Genomic DNA, 15,155 nt, shown 5'->3' on the forward strand with positions numbered 1-15,155 from the left:
GGGAAAGGCAACAATTAAGCAAGCAAAGTTTACCGAAGCAAAAGGTCAGCACATTGGCCAGCTAGTTCTCTATCTAAGTCAGGCCTGGGCCTTTTTTTTTTTTTTTTTAAATGATTATATTTGGTCTCACAATCTTACAAATTTCTTCATATTTTTATCCTAACACATAATATCACTATGGTTGGTGTTTATCTGTGCTGATCAGCACACATGTATTAGCTGCCATTGTGCATATTATATATAAAACCCTATAAGATGTTAATGTAGGACTTAGTCTGTCAGAGTTAAAGCCCAGCATTGTCAGCTATAACTGTGATCTTGAGAAAGTTACAAAAGCAGTACTTGTTCCTATTTCCTTAGCTTTGAAGTAGAATAATTATATCCAATCTCACTGGGCTTTTGGAGGCCTTAGATGAATTAATAAATTAGTATACATAATATTGTATAAGTCCCGAGTAAAGTGTGACTATTGTACATAACAAATTTAATAAGATATTTGCTCAATATTATAGCGCAATGGATATTAGCAGTTCTAACATAGAAACAAACTGTTGACAGTTGTCTAATACTGTGTAAGGATGAACTCTGTGGCCTACAATCTTATTCTCTCTGTAGCAGACAGCTTCAGGTTCGCTGAGATGAACTTCCAGACCAGGCACAGTTATGGAGGAAGGGATATTTATAGAAGATTACAAATCCAGGGGAAGTTCCATAATGGCAGAAGAAGCTGCCCTGCCTTCACAGGTCCAAGCGGAGAGAGCGAAGCACAAGCCGAAAGGTCAAAAGCCACAGCACTTGTTCCACCCCCTCCCCCCAAAACAATGAAGTGCTCTGTGTGCTAACAACATAGCTTTAAGAAAAAAAGTAAAACAAAATTCTGCATTTTTATAAAACTTGATAAAAAATAGTTTTTCAAACTGTACAGTCACCAGAAGTACACAGTTATCAAAAATGCACACACTTCACTTGGCATCTCTGGCACCTTCGGCTTTCTGTGCCTGGTCTGTTTTGGCATCTCCGGTTTCTGCAGGGTTATTTCCCTCCTTGCCAGCTTCAGCTTTTCCCTTTTTCCCTTTGGGTACCTTCTCTCCCTTCTTTGCAGGGGTCTTTTTAGGCTTGGGCTCTGGCTTTGGAGGAGCAGGTTTAGCAGATAACCTTGCGGATCCTCTCGGTGGTTTGCCCTTCCCCTTGGCTTTATCTCCTCTAGCATCTCCTTCAGCCTTTCTTTTGGGCGTGGCAGCAGTGGGGGGAGGGGGGGAGGGATGTAGGCGCTGAATGCGGGGATGCTGCGGCTGCGGCTTTGGTCGGTCCGGGGGTTGTCCTCGCTTCTTCTTCATACTGCTCAGGTCTCCCAAGCTGGAGTGATGGGAAAACACCTTTCCCTGCTAGTTTTGAAAGATTCCCCTTGGCTCTGGGGAGGAGGGATTCCCTTGTGTTGACACAGTAGCCAACCTTGGCACAAATGCCTTGTGGCATATGAAAACTCAAAATCCATTTTTATGTTCTGCCCTCCACCATCAGCATAGACTTAACTCCCTTAAGACCAGAGACCTGGTGGCGCGCACTGCCCGTCCGCCTCCTGGGTCTGCGTGGGGTTGTCTCCTCCTCTGGAGTTTGGGGCGTTTGGGTCTCGGACTGTGGTCTGGGCCACGGAGTCTTGGGGTAGGAGGAGGGAGCCCGGAAGCCGGGAATGATGGAAATTTTAATTTTCCTGTGAAACTTTGCTGCAGTGGGATCAAGAGAGGACCCTAGGATATGGACATGGTGGTAAGACCCCATTGCTGAATACTTCACATTCCTGCGTGCCAAGGTCACTCAGAAATCAAGCTGGGAAAAGCTGTACTGCATGAAGCTTTATGGGAGACAGAAGTCATCAGCAGTGAAAGCAGTGGACACTGGAAACCTAAAGTCGGCCAAATGACTGAATGTGTGCAGTGGTAGCATGTCTGTTCTGGGGGATACCAACTGCTCTCTAATTGGACTGGAGGCCTGCTGTGTGGGAGGGGATACATGCCTGGTACTGAAAACCTAATCAATCAGGAGATGGCGGTGACCACTGGGATGTCCCAGGAGGCAACATAGTGCTGAGAAGAATTGACAGAGGAATGTCCTCCCTGAAACATCTCTATCAAACCCTCCAAGGCTCATGCTCCAATGCATCTGTCCAGGCAGAAATTGGCCTTTATATCCATGACCTTACAGTGCCTAGCAATACCTTCATGAGACCCTCCTAAAAGGAGAAAAGGACAATGACATAAAAATAAAAGATAGACTAATAGAGAGAGGGAGGGGATATGATGGAGAGTGGACTTGTGAAGGGGAAAATGGGGTAAGGGAGGGATTTATCATGGCCTTTTGTATGTAAGTATAGAAGTTGGGATGACCTAGAAGGCACCATGGTGCTGAGAAGAAGTGACAGAGGAGTGCTCAGCACTGAAATATCTCTATCACACTTTCTAAGGCTCAGGGACCATTGTGGAACAGGTGGCGGAAAGATTGTAAGAGCCAAAGGAAGGGTAGGACTCCTTACAATGTGCTCCTCTAGACACAAAATGGCCTGGATACCCATGAACTTACAGTGCCTGATAGAATACCTATTCAAGACTGTTGTAATAGGAGGAAAAGATGATGACATCAAAATAGAAGAGACTAGTTGAGAGGGGGAGGGGATATGAAGGAGAGTGGAATTTCAAAGGGGAAAGTGGGGTTAAGGAGGGAATTACCATAGGATATTGCTTACAATCATGGAAGTTGTCAATAAAAATAAATAAAAAATGAAAAAAAAAAAACCAAAAAGAAAACCAGAGACCTGTTGGGACCTGACCCCTTCACACTGGTTCTGCCAGTGTGTCAGAAGACCTGGACTTTGCATTGACATCACTGAGATGACGGTGTTCCTCTCAAGAGCTGTGGTACCTTTTCTAAAAGATTGTGGATTTTTCAGATTAACAATCCTTCCATTTTCATTTCATTTCTGAAAGTCAGGGTCGGCTTGTGAAAAGTTGTTAAAACAACATGCTCAATGTGAAATGTCAACCCTCACTCTAAACTCCCCTGTTCCGAGCATCACATGAAGACTTCATTGGATTTTATAGTGGCTTTCTGATTTTGGTAGTCTATACAAGAAGGGAGTTTGAAAGTTCTTGTATACTGTTACTGAGTGTCTGCCCATGTCCTGCCTGAAATACCATGATTGTTTATGAAAAGTATCTTTAATAAAGCTGGATACAGTTTGGCTTGGAAAAAAAAAAAGCCACAGCACACTCCAGGACCTCCAGCTAGGCACACTTTGCATATGTTTAGATTGAAATCAGAAACCCACCACCACACCTTAAGATCACCCAGTGACATTGCCTCCAGCCAGGTAACCAGCAGATGCAAACTACAAACAATAAAGGACTGAATATATTGGGGGCCATCTATTCTATTCAAACCACCACACTTTCCATACTGTTTGGGGCTCAGGAGCTTGGGACAGGCTTTGAGTGGAATTCTGGTTTACAAGGCTATACGGTAACAATGGCATGGAACAAGTAGCCGGGAGCCAGCTGGACATTTTTCTGGACAAATTTTTGGGTTTTTTATTTGTCTTCATGCAGGAGCCATGTAGGGCTTCTCCATAGCATTGCTGAAACAGAGCTTGCATATGTGGAGAATTTGAGTTCAAAGTGTGACTGTCCAACAGCCACACAGAAATGCTATTGTTTTTTATGACCTAGCCTTCAAAGTCATCAGGGTGAGAGGGACATGTAGATTAGGAGAGAGTACTGAGACCATCTTTAGAAGAGATAATCTACCACAACTGCTATTATTTTACTATTATTATCACAATTAGCTATTAGTGTCATTACATCATCACATACCTTAAAGGGATACACGCCAAAACATCTGCAAAAACAATGGTAGGCACATGTCTTTTATGAAATCAAAGTTATTTGTCTGAATGAGGCTATTGTGTGATGTTGGAGAAAAGTCAGTTCCACAGAATTCTTTCACAAATGTGAAATGTACTGTTCTGAGTCCATCCACATTTTGACATGGAGGACAGAGGAAGACAAAAGGAATGAGGGAATGAAACACTTGAAGGACTACCTAGAAAGAGAAGGGTCCTCATTGGATTATGGGTGGTAGAGAGGGAACAAAAGAAGAAAACTGGATGGGAATGTGATCAAATTATAGCATATTAATGTATTAAAGTTCTCAGAAATTAAAAAAAAAAACAAATATTTGAAACTAGGGGGATAAAAGGAATTTGTGTCCTCTTAGCAAATCTCAACTGTGATTGCTCAGCAAATACACTGTAATGATGTGCCACTCCACCACAGGGTGGCAGTTGGGAAGAAAGCTTTGGACGTCGTGTGCTGAGCAACATCAGACCTTCCAGCGCTTTGGAAGAGCTGGCATCACCAGCTCCTCAGTCTGGAAATTGCAGAGCTGTGGGAGAACTTGGGGACAGAGCAAAGGAAGGGGTTTGTGGGGTGATTCTACAGCCTTGCTGCTGCCTCTACAATGCCTCTAGCTTAGATGGGATGGGAACTGGTGGCCTGTGGAGAGGCACCAGAATGAACCTCAAATCTGCTTTGTGCTGGAACTGTGGTAAAGCGGGAAAGGCTATGGGAGGCTTTCAGGGAGGCTATGTTTGTATTCCACTAAGATGCTGTAATAAAAACACATAAATTAACTTTAAAAAGTAGGACTTGTGGTCCCCAAAGTCTCTCTATCAGATTGTTGGTTTTGTCACAGTTGACTCAAGAATCTGCTCTCTAAGGAGAAAGGTTTCCATACATGTTCACATCTTTCTATTAGATAGATTTCTGTACATGTTCCTGTCTTTCGATCTTTAATTAGAAAGGTTTCCATACACGTTCATGTCTCTCTATCTCTAAGGAGAAGGGTTTCTACACATGTTCATGTTTCTATCTCTACTTCCTTTTGCAAAGCTTGGAGCATTGTTGCCAATATAGGAAACAGACATTTATTAGTAGCCACAGTCTTTGTTTCTGGAACTGTGTTGTTCACATGGATATGATAGCTTTGTTCTTCTAATATCATTTTTTTTTTGGAAAGCATTAGGAAATAGCTGAAATGTAAATATGAAAATAAGCATTCATACAATGACAATGCCTCAAAATCAAGAAGATTGTAGGAAAAAACCCCCGCAGGGGGTCCCCACGCTCTGCCCGGATAAGGCGACACCCCAAATCACTCACTCACTCACGAGAAGCGGTCTTGATGCAAACTGCAAGAGGATTTTATTCCAAGCGCGCTGGGGCCCACAGTCGTACACCACACAGGGGTAGAGGACTGCAGAGCCCCGAATATAGGAATGGGGTAGTTTTTATAGGGTTTCTAACAAAGCCTGTGTATTAGACCAATCATTATTTAATATCAGGAGCCCCTGCAGGGTGTTAGCCAGTCAGTTTGTGCCACCCCACAGTTTCTAAGCCAATTAGTTTACTTTGCTCAAGCCCCTCATGGACCAATCACTCTCTTATGACTATGACCTTGGTGGTCAGCGTTTGCGCAGGTCCTTGGGTGGGAGTAGCAGAGTATGGTATCAGTCTCCTGTGACCTTGGAGGTCAGCACTTGTGCAATTCCTTAGGTGGGGGTAACAGAGTATGGTGTCAGCCTCCTATGACCTTGGTGGTCTGAGGCAGGCTGCTACAGCCTATGGTGCGAGTTACTAAGGCTTACAGTGTGCCTAGTTTTATATTAGGAGTGGGCTCTGATACAATGAGAAGAGGGATTCTTTACTTGCTTCTAACAGAGAGTAAAACCTGGAGTTTGAGGTATGCAGGTGGCCCGCTTAAGCTCCCTTTGGAGCGTGATAGTATTTCTGAGCTTCTGAATTCTTGGGCCTTTCAGATAAGGTAGGAAAGATAGTCTGCATTTCAGAAAATCTGGTTATATAAATGCTTAAATTCAATGAAGGAAATAGTTGGCAGTAAATTCCCTTGATTTGAGTGGAAAAAGCTTCTAGCTGTACACTTGGCAGAAAGAAAGTGCATGTATAAAAAATTAATGTCCCTTGATATAGGTTGTAGTAGCATAAACATCCCTTCAGAATGAAGGCTATGGATTTTAAAATGGCACGTGATTCTGATCACACATACATGAAGAAATCTATAAATGTACATAGCTTCCCAAACACTGATCAGAAAAAACCTCATTGAGTAAAACTACAGAGTTAGTTCCAGGTCAGCCTGAGTTTTATATAGTGAGACCTAAACCAAAAAAAAAAAAAAAAAGGGAAAAAAATAAGCTTCTTTTTTCCTTTGATAGTCACTCAAAGTCATTCAAACCTGCCTGAGAAACTTCCTCCCTCAGATGAAAATTTAAAACAATTCGTACATGTTTCATTGTGTACCGACATTTATGTATTAGGTGTTGAGAATACTAGTAGAAGAGTGTCCAAGTTAAATGATTCAGAATTCCCGAACACAAATTAGGATACAGCTGCAGGCAAAGGTCCAAGGGAGTTGTTGCTTATATATTTTATCTAATAATTTTAAATTATGATTGTTTATGAAAGATAGAGCTGCCCTAGTTCCTTTTTGTGTGTGAAATGCAGATGTGGGGTGGAGTTGTCTGTCACAGAAAGACGAGATATAAAGAGAAATACAGAGGGGACATAGTGAAGGAAAGTAAGGAGAGTCAGAAGACACAGGAAGATCTTTCAGACCAGGATGCCAGTCTTCTCTGAAGGATAGCAGGAAGAGGGTGGAAAGGAGGGAAGAAAGAGTGGGGGAAAGTGCATGAATAAAGACCTTAGGCTGCAGCCTAGTTGTTGGACAGTTTCAGCAAAGCTGCTTGGTCCTCTAGCCAGTTTAAAATTTTCAGCCTGAAAAAGATTCATCAGGTGGGTATGAGTAAGTGAGCAGAGTCCTAAATCACTCATGTCAAGAGAAGTTTGTTTCTCTTTCCAGTTTTACTTTGTGGTTGAGTGAGTGGAACTCTTGCCAGCTTCTTGCAGGAATGGACCTTCAGCCATAGCTGAGCTGGCTGTATAAAGCATGCTCCATCAAACAATGGGTGATTCCAGGATGTAATAGTGAGGGCTATTGAGAAATTATGCTACCAACAGGAAGATCTGATAGAGGCATTCCTTTTTGTCCCCCTAATTCAATTTTTTTTTTTATGTTGGGAGGGTGGGGAGGGAAAGAGAAGTGATGTGCCAGTGGCTAGTGGGCATGTGCAACTTTACGCTTGTCTCACCTTTCTGCATCTGGTTTACATGGACCTGGAGAGTCAAACATGAGTCCTTAGGCTTTGCAGGCAAGCACTTTAGCCGCCAAGCCATCTCTCCAGCCCTGATAGATGAATTTCTGTTGTTACCATAGTGTGCATGACCTAATTAGATTGGTGTAAAAAGACCTATTTGTCAGTTAATACAAAGATATTTTTGTTCATTTATTCCAAATCTATTCCACTGGTTTGGGTTAGTTACATGTTTTACTACTGAGACCAAATACCTGACATAAGGGAAACAACATAAGGAGAACATCATTGTTATGGGTGTATATGGCAAAGAAACTGCTGGACAGAAAGCAAGAAGAAAGGGGGACATACAGGAAGGACCAGGGAGATATATAGCTCTACTGCCACACTCACAAGAATCTGCTTCCTCCATCTAGGCCCCACCTACTTTTCTCCCGCTCAGACTAATATCATCATGTTATGAATCTATCACAGGATTAATGCCTTTCTTAGGTCAGAAGCTTCAACACTTCATGATCTAATGCTCTTTGGAACTGGATACATCCAGATAAATGCTCCATTGATTCCCTAGGCATTTCTTATCTAATCAAATTAACTACCATGAGACTGAAGCAAAACAGTGTTGTGAAAGACGCTGCTTTCATTTTTGTCCTTTTGGCTTAGAAACTTGCTTCTGTGCTCTCAGATCCCTAGAAGAATCCCTGTTGTTGGTCTCTCCTTAAAACTAATCAGGGAGAACCACAGTGTAGACTCCCACCTCTGTTTCTTCCTGTCTTCTTAACTGCTTTCAACTCTGCTAACCTGCGAGGTTTGAAAAACCATCATTTCTCACACTGAGCTTCAACTGGACCCCCCCTTTGTTTGTCTTGCATCTTTGTTTTTTGTGTATTGTAGCACAACAGGAAGCTGGCAGTAATAAACACTCATAAATATAAAAAAATATATTTTCTAACAGAAATAATTTGTAGGATGAGGAAGATTAAGTTAGTTTTAAGCAACAGGATGTGAAAATCCTTTGTGACATTGGATTGCTATGCTATTTTCTTTGAATTACTTTGGAATAGAGAAGTTATTGACAGAGGAACATTTAGAAGGCTGTGACCTTGAATCAGTTTTATTCAATTTTATTCTAATTCATGCAAAGCAAAAGAGCTTCAAATTAAAGAGCCATGTAAGAAAAAAATGACATGATTTTTACCTTAAAAGCAATAAATATTCCTTTTTTCTTTACACTGTTAGATGGTTAGAAAGAATGATCATAATCAAATCAGATTAACATAAAAGTCTCTTTCCAGTGGCTTAGTTAGACCTTAAGAAAATATGAAATTGATTGTAGAGGAGGATTATGGGAAATAGACTACATTTGTGTTGCTGACTACCTTTCTGAGTTAATGTGCTCTGCTGTCACCCCCATCACTTTTATGTGCAAGAAAAGCACAGTGCAGTTAGTAATTTTAGAGAATTGGAAGTAGATCAGCTAACCTGGTATGATTATGATATGCCTAGTAATTGCTTTGCCCATCACAGAGCTAGAAAGTGCATTTAGTAGGAACTTACTTCTTGGAAGGAGAGGGAAAATAGCTCAGTTAAGATTTCAAATGTTGTAAAAGCTATCAGTGCATGTGAATCCCAGAGTGTTCTTTGAGAGGCTGGGAAGAAGCACTCTTGCAAAACAAATGGTGTAAGATTCCATGAACTCAATGGGATAGGAAATCATGTAAAATGCAACAATAGTGCCAAAATTGGTTTTTCTTGAAGTTGTCTGACAGCAGAAAACATATAGAAAAATTTAGGGTCAAGTAGACAAACCAAAATTTTCCATATTCACACATTTGAGGCCATCTTGTTGTTTGCTTTAATAAATGACTACCTGACAAATCAAGGTGGAGAATCCTAACAGTCATGTGGTGGTTTGAACATGAATGACCCCTCTAGGCTCATGTGTGTGAACACTTGGTCCTCAGCTGCTAGCATTGTGTTGGGAAGTCACAGACTGTTTGGGAGGTAGCTTTGCTGGAAGACATGGATTTCTAGAGAATGGCCTTGAGATCTATAGCTGGGTTCTGTTTCCCATCTCTCTTTCTGCCAAGATGTGAAGGCATGAAGAATGCCAGCAGCTTGCTCCTGTGACCATGGAGCCCATGCTGCTATGCCCTCCCTGCCATTATGTGCTGTAGCCCTCAAACCATAAGCCAGAATAAATCCTTCCTCCATTAGCTTTCTCTGTCAAGCATTTGGTCACACAAACGAGAAAGCTACTATAAGTAATCACTATAATAATTGTTTATTTATTTTATTTTTATTTGAGAGAGAGAGAGAGAGAGAGAAAGAGAAAGAGAATTGGGCACACCAGGACCCCTAGCCACTGCAAATGAACTCCAGATGCATGTGCCACCTTGTGTATCTGGCTTATGTGGATCTTGGCTAATCGAACCTGGGTCCTTTGGCTTTGCAGGCAAGCATTTTAACCACTAAGCCATCTCTCTAGCCCTATAGTAATTGTTTTGAAGGCTATGTGCACTTCATGCTGATTATTTGATTTTCACGGTAAACTTATCTAGTACATACCATTATTCCCCTCCTTTTCCTTTTTTTATTTTTATTTTTTTTTGGATGAACAGATTGAGAAGGATGGATCTTAGGATATGTCCAGTTTCATTGGCCTCCAGCATAACTGTTCTTTATCGTGAGCTAGGGAGAAAGTGTCTTGGGTTTACTTTTACACACTTTTATTTGCAGAGCTAATTCAAGTATCTTTGGTACTTTGCTCAGCCCAGTCCTCAGTGTGCAGATCATCCTCATAGTACAGACTGCCTTTTTAGATCTTTAAAGATGCCCCAGTTATCAGTCCACCTATGAGGAGTTTTGAGGAGCTCTGCCCTTTTTATTCCAGATGGAACTCAATAAGCATGGTGAAAACTGGCTGAACTCTGATGTGTTCATTTTACCCAGTGCTGCACCTAATCTGTGGTATGAAGAATGGCAAGTTCTAAGGCTCTTCAGGGAGTTTTTTTCTGATTTATCATTAAAATGCCACTTACAGAGAGGACAGAAATATGGCTTGATGTGAGTGCAGGAGTTACGTGTGATGGAAGTGGGTCTAGAACTTCCAAATGTGGAACTTCAGGTATGCCAACATTTGAACTCCTTAGTACAAGTTACCAAGTGATAGAGGAAGCTGCCTCTGGTATTTTTTAAGTTACAAAAGCCAAATGAATTTCCACTGTACTTGATCTTTGAAGGTCTCAGTACTTGTTCACAGCGTGAACCCAGAAATTTCTTCCACTTATACTGCCTGCCAGTGGGAGAAAGGTTATGATGTAGCTGAACTTAGCCTGTTTCTAATACCTAATTTAAAAACCATTGTAACATCAACCACCTCCACTTCTGAGTCAGCATACTAAAGTAAATGGAAATTTGTAGGAAAATTGTATAAAAGGTTTGAAATGTTAATTCAGTTATTGTTTATGGTGTTAAAGTTTGCAAAAGAAAAGCAATACGTGTATAGGTATATCTATTGTGGAGCAACATGGATTGAAAGATTTCCTTTGCTGAAGGAATCAGAATTCCACATTCTTATGTATGTGTGACTAGAGAGATTTTAATGGATATCAAACAATTTAAATATGATTTTTAAAAATGATTAAAGTAGATTCCTGTACATCCTATAATAAAAATGAAATGTATTTTACATATATGAAACTATTTAATGAGAAAGATAATACCAGAAATTTATTTTTCATTAGACAAATTGCAAATAGAGTAAACAGGAACCTATTTAGCTTTTGATTTTCTCTGGTAGCAGTTCCATCTGATATAATTGTCAAGGGCCTTCCACAAACTAGGGCAAAGAGAACATCTATGCTGCAGAGTGACAGAGCTAATGGATTTCACGTTGTATTTCTGAATATTAGTAAATAGACTATCAATAAAATGGCAGTTTGAAAATATTCTATTACAAATCAATTGGACTTGTAAGTCTCTATAAAACAAGTAAATTATATTTTTGATTTTAAATATTGTTTCCTCTGGCCAGGCATGGTGGCACACACTTTCAGTCCAACCACTTGGGAGGCAGAGGTAGAAGGATCACTGTGAGTTCAAGGCCACCCTGAGACTACATAGTGAATTCCAGGTCCGCCTGGGCTAGAATGAGATAGTACTTTGAAAAATAAAAACAAAACAAAACAACAACAAAAGTTTTTTCTTACAGGTTTAACATAGTCCCTCATATCTTATGAAAAAGGAAATGCTTTCAAGATATAGACTGGTGATTTTGTTATCTAATTCATTTTGCCTGTGTGTGTGCATGTGGACAAATGTATGTGGGTGCATGTGTATATTGGGGGGATCATATATCTGTGTGTGTGTGTTTGTGTGTGTGTTTATGGAAGCTGGAGGACAACCCAAGGTGACCTTCTCAAATGCCATCTACCTTCCTTTTGCGACCGGGCCTGTCATTGGCTGGCAACTCACCAAACAGGGAAGACTGTCTGACCAGTGAGCCCCACATGTCTCTGCCTCCCAACACTGAGATTACAAACGTGTGTCACCACTTCAAGATTTTCACACATGAGTTTGGGTGATAAAATGCAGTCCTCACACTTGCAAGGCAAAGCATTTTACCAACATAGATAGCTCCACAGCCCTATTCTAACTAGTTCCTTTTGAATTTTTATTTATTTATTTGAGGGGGGGGAGAGAAAAAGAGAGAGAGACTGTCAGAGAGGAGACTAGGCATGGTAGGGCCTCCAGCTGCTACAAATGAACTCTAGAGGCATGCACTACCCTCTGTATCTGATTTACATGGGTCCTGGGGAATTGAACCTGGGTCCTTTGGCTTTGCAGGAAAGTGCCTTAATGACTAAGCCATCCCTCCAGCCCTCTAATTAGTCTTAATACCTGTCTGGCATGTAGTAGTTGGCTGTAAAACATAGTTGAATGCCGTGTCAGTTGAGTATATGGCATGTGTTCATTTATTGAGAGTCTATGCTAATGAGCAGTATTTATGTTCTGTGCTTGATTGATTTGCTGGGGGATTGCCTTGAATGTAGTGAATGCAAATTCACCTGAGAGGGCAATTTTAATCATTGACCTTCTACCTTCAATTACTGAAACATTACCAGATGTTTTAAAATTTTTGATCTGTTAGGATTTTGCCATGTCTAGGAAGGTTGTACATGTATTTTTGAAATATTTCTATTTATTTATTTACAAACAGAGACAGACAGTTGACCAAAAGAGGCCTGGAGAGAATTCCTGGTGACAGCTTTAAATATAGATCTTTACAAAAAAAGAATTTTTTAAAAAGAATGCTATAGAGTAAAACTAAGAAGAAGGAAGAGGGAAATTGGAAGTGTGCTCTGGTAAGATCCCTTTACATCCATGTTGTCTACATGTCTTACAGATATATTTATATCATTCACATACATATAATATAAATGTAAACTCATATTTATTTCTCCAACTTTGGTGTACCCTACATAGTTCATCCTAGCTGTCCCTCGTGGCATCCATTTGACCTCCTACTCCTGTAGTGAGAAGTATGCATCACCTTTTTTTCTTATTTGTCAACTCAAGCATATGTATGCCTTAGTTAAGTCCTTACTTCTCCTTTATAGGAAAACTTTACTAACCAGATCATAATTTGCATTTCATTTTGTCTTTAGTTTTATAGTTTCTAGTCAAAAATTATTTTCCAAAATTACTTAGGTGAGTACATTTTTCTTCCTATCCTTCAGTGAGGTCATGCCACATTTTTAACACAATTATAGCTTCCTTTGTCAGTGTATACATTCCATTCTGGGATGCTTCAATTCCCTAGTTAATTTCAAAAGATAAATTCTATGTGCATTAAGGTTAACTTTGGGCTGTATATTCCAATGGGTTTTCGCAAATGCAGAATCATGTATGAACCATATAGCTGAGCAATACCACCTTAACATGTACCCTGGGTCAAATGCAAGTTACTCTTTCATTAAGCATCCAGCAAGCTGCGCTCTGTCTTTTGTTTCTATAGTGGTTAGATAGGGCATTCTTCCCTTATTCTTTATCTAGGGGGAAAAATGTATCCTTTAATAAAGTATGGTGTTATATAGGTCTTACACATATTTTCTCTTTTGGGGGAGTTCTGAGGTAGGGTCTCACTCTAGCCAAGGCTGACTTGGCACTTCCTCTGTAGTCCTAGGCTGGCTTTGAACTCACATTGATCTTCCTACCTCTGCCTCCTGAGGACTAGGATTAAAGAAGTATGCCACCATATTAGTCTTCATATATATTGCTTTTTATTTTATATGTATTTATTAGAGACAGGACCTGGGAGAGAATGGGCACACCAAGGCCTCCAGCCACAGTAAACAAACTCCAGACCCATGATGCACCACCATATACATCTGGCTTTATGTGGGTTCTGAGGAATCAAGGCTGTGTCCTTAGGCTTTGCAGGCATGTACCTTAACTGCTAAGCCACCTTTCTAGCCCTACATATATTCTTTATTAGATTAAAAAGTTTCTTTTATTTTCAGTTTTTTATTTTAAATATTTTTATTTATTTATTTGCAGATAGAAACAGAGAATGAGAGACAGAGAGACAGAGAGAGAGAGATGGGAGTGCTAGGGACTGCTGTCACTGCAAATGAACTCCAGATGTGTGCACTTTGTGTGTCTTGCTTTATGTGGGCACTGGGGAATTGAACCCAGGCCATCAGACTTTGCAAGAAAGCACCTTGAATTGCTGAGCCATCTCTCCAGCCCTATTTCCAGTTTTGTCTGTATCACACATAGATACTGATTATCTTCAAATGCTTTTTCAGTGTACACCAATGATTTTCCTGATTTAGTTTGTTCATGTGATATGTTATGCTTATTAATTTATGCATGTTGACTTAGTATTGCATTCCTTGGTTGAACTCCATCTAATTGTGTTACATAATCCATTTTGTATATGTCTGTATTAAATGTGCTGGTATTGGGGGCTGGGAAGATGAGTCAGGGAGGAAAATAGCTTACTGCATAATAAGCATGGGGGCCTGCCAAATTTTCCCTGAGTTCAACTCCCCAGTTCCATGTAAATAGCTGGGCATGCTTGTCCCTCAGTCCTGTGGGAGTCAGAGAGGGGAGAGTTGTTGGGGCATGCTGGTCAGCCCATCTGACTGAAAATGTTAGCTCTGGGTTCGGTGAGAGACTGTCCCAAGGAAATGTGGGAATAAGTGAAAGGACACATGTGCACCCTGGGCACACATACATGCCTGCTCCATATGCACTTACACAGCACACCACACACACCACATATACACACATGCAAGCATTGCCAATACTTTGTTCAACATTTTGCATATATGTTACAAATGATATTGATCTGTATTTTTTCCTTCTAATAACTTTGTTTGCTTTGGGTATTCAAGTCATTTCAGCCCTGTAAAATAAGTTGAAAAATTATCTGGGTTCATTTCTATCTAGAATAGAGTTTATTTTCCCCATGAATGTTTGGTAAATTACTACTAAAATTCTGTGGACTCTTCCTTTTGAAGACTTTTAACTTTTTTGTTTGTTTGTTTGTTTTGTTTTTGAGGCAGGGTCTCACTCTAGCCCAGGCTGACCTGAAATTCACTATGTAGTTTCAGGGTGACCTCAAACTCACGGTGATCCTCCTACCTCTGCCTCTCTTGTGCTGGGATTAAAGGTGTGAGCCACCACACCTGGCATTAACTATTGATTCAGTATCTACAATAGGCGTACAGTTCTGGAGGTTATCCATTTCTCCTCCTTGACACAAGTTTACCAATCTGTCATTCACACATGTAATCTACTAAATTTGAGTTACTAAGTAGGTGAAAAGCTCATAGCATTCTCTCATCTTCCTGTGAATATGCTGAAAAGCAATACTGACAGCTATACTTTTATTCACGATTATGGAAACTTGTGTATACCCCCATGT

General features: G+C 40.5%; 1 protein-coding gene across 1 annotated transcript; it reads right to left on the minus strand.

Annotated features, from left to right (window-relative positions):
- Nucleotides 1-888: 888 nt before the first annotated feature.
- LOC101614553 (non-histone chromosomal protein HMG-17-like) lies at nt 889-1,337 on the minus strand. Its single transcript, XM_045135658.1, has one exon. The coding sequence runs from the start codon at nt 1,335-1,337 to the stop codon at nt 963-965; it is 375 nt and encodes a 124-aa protein (XP_044991593.1). The 3' UTR covers nt 889-962.
- Between the last annotated feature and the right edge of the window lie 13,818 nt (nt 1,338-15,155).

Source organism: Jaculus jaculus, chromosome 16 (assembly GCF_020740685.1).
Source record: "Jaculus jaculus isolate mJacJac1 chromosome 16, mJacJac1.mat.Y.cur, whole genome shotgun sequence".
In the NCBI taxonomy this organism is placed as follows: domain Eukaryota; kingdom Metazoa; phylum Chordata; class Mammalia; order Rodentia; family Dipodidae; genus Jaculus; species Jaculus jaculus.

Coding starts and splice junctions, on each gene's coding strand:
- LOC101614553 (XM_045135658.1), bottom strand. CDS start 1,337: ATGAAGAAGAAGCGAGGACAACCCCCGGACCGACCAAAGCCGCAGCCG.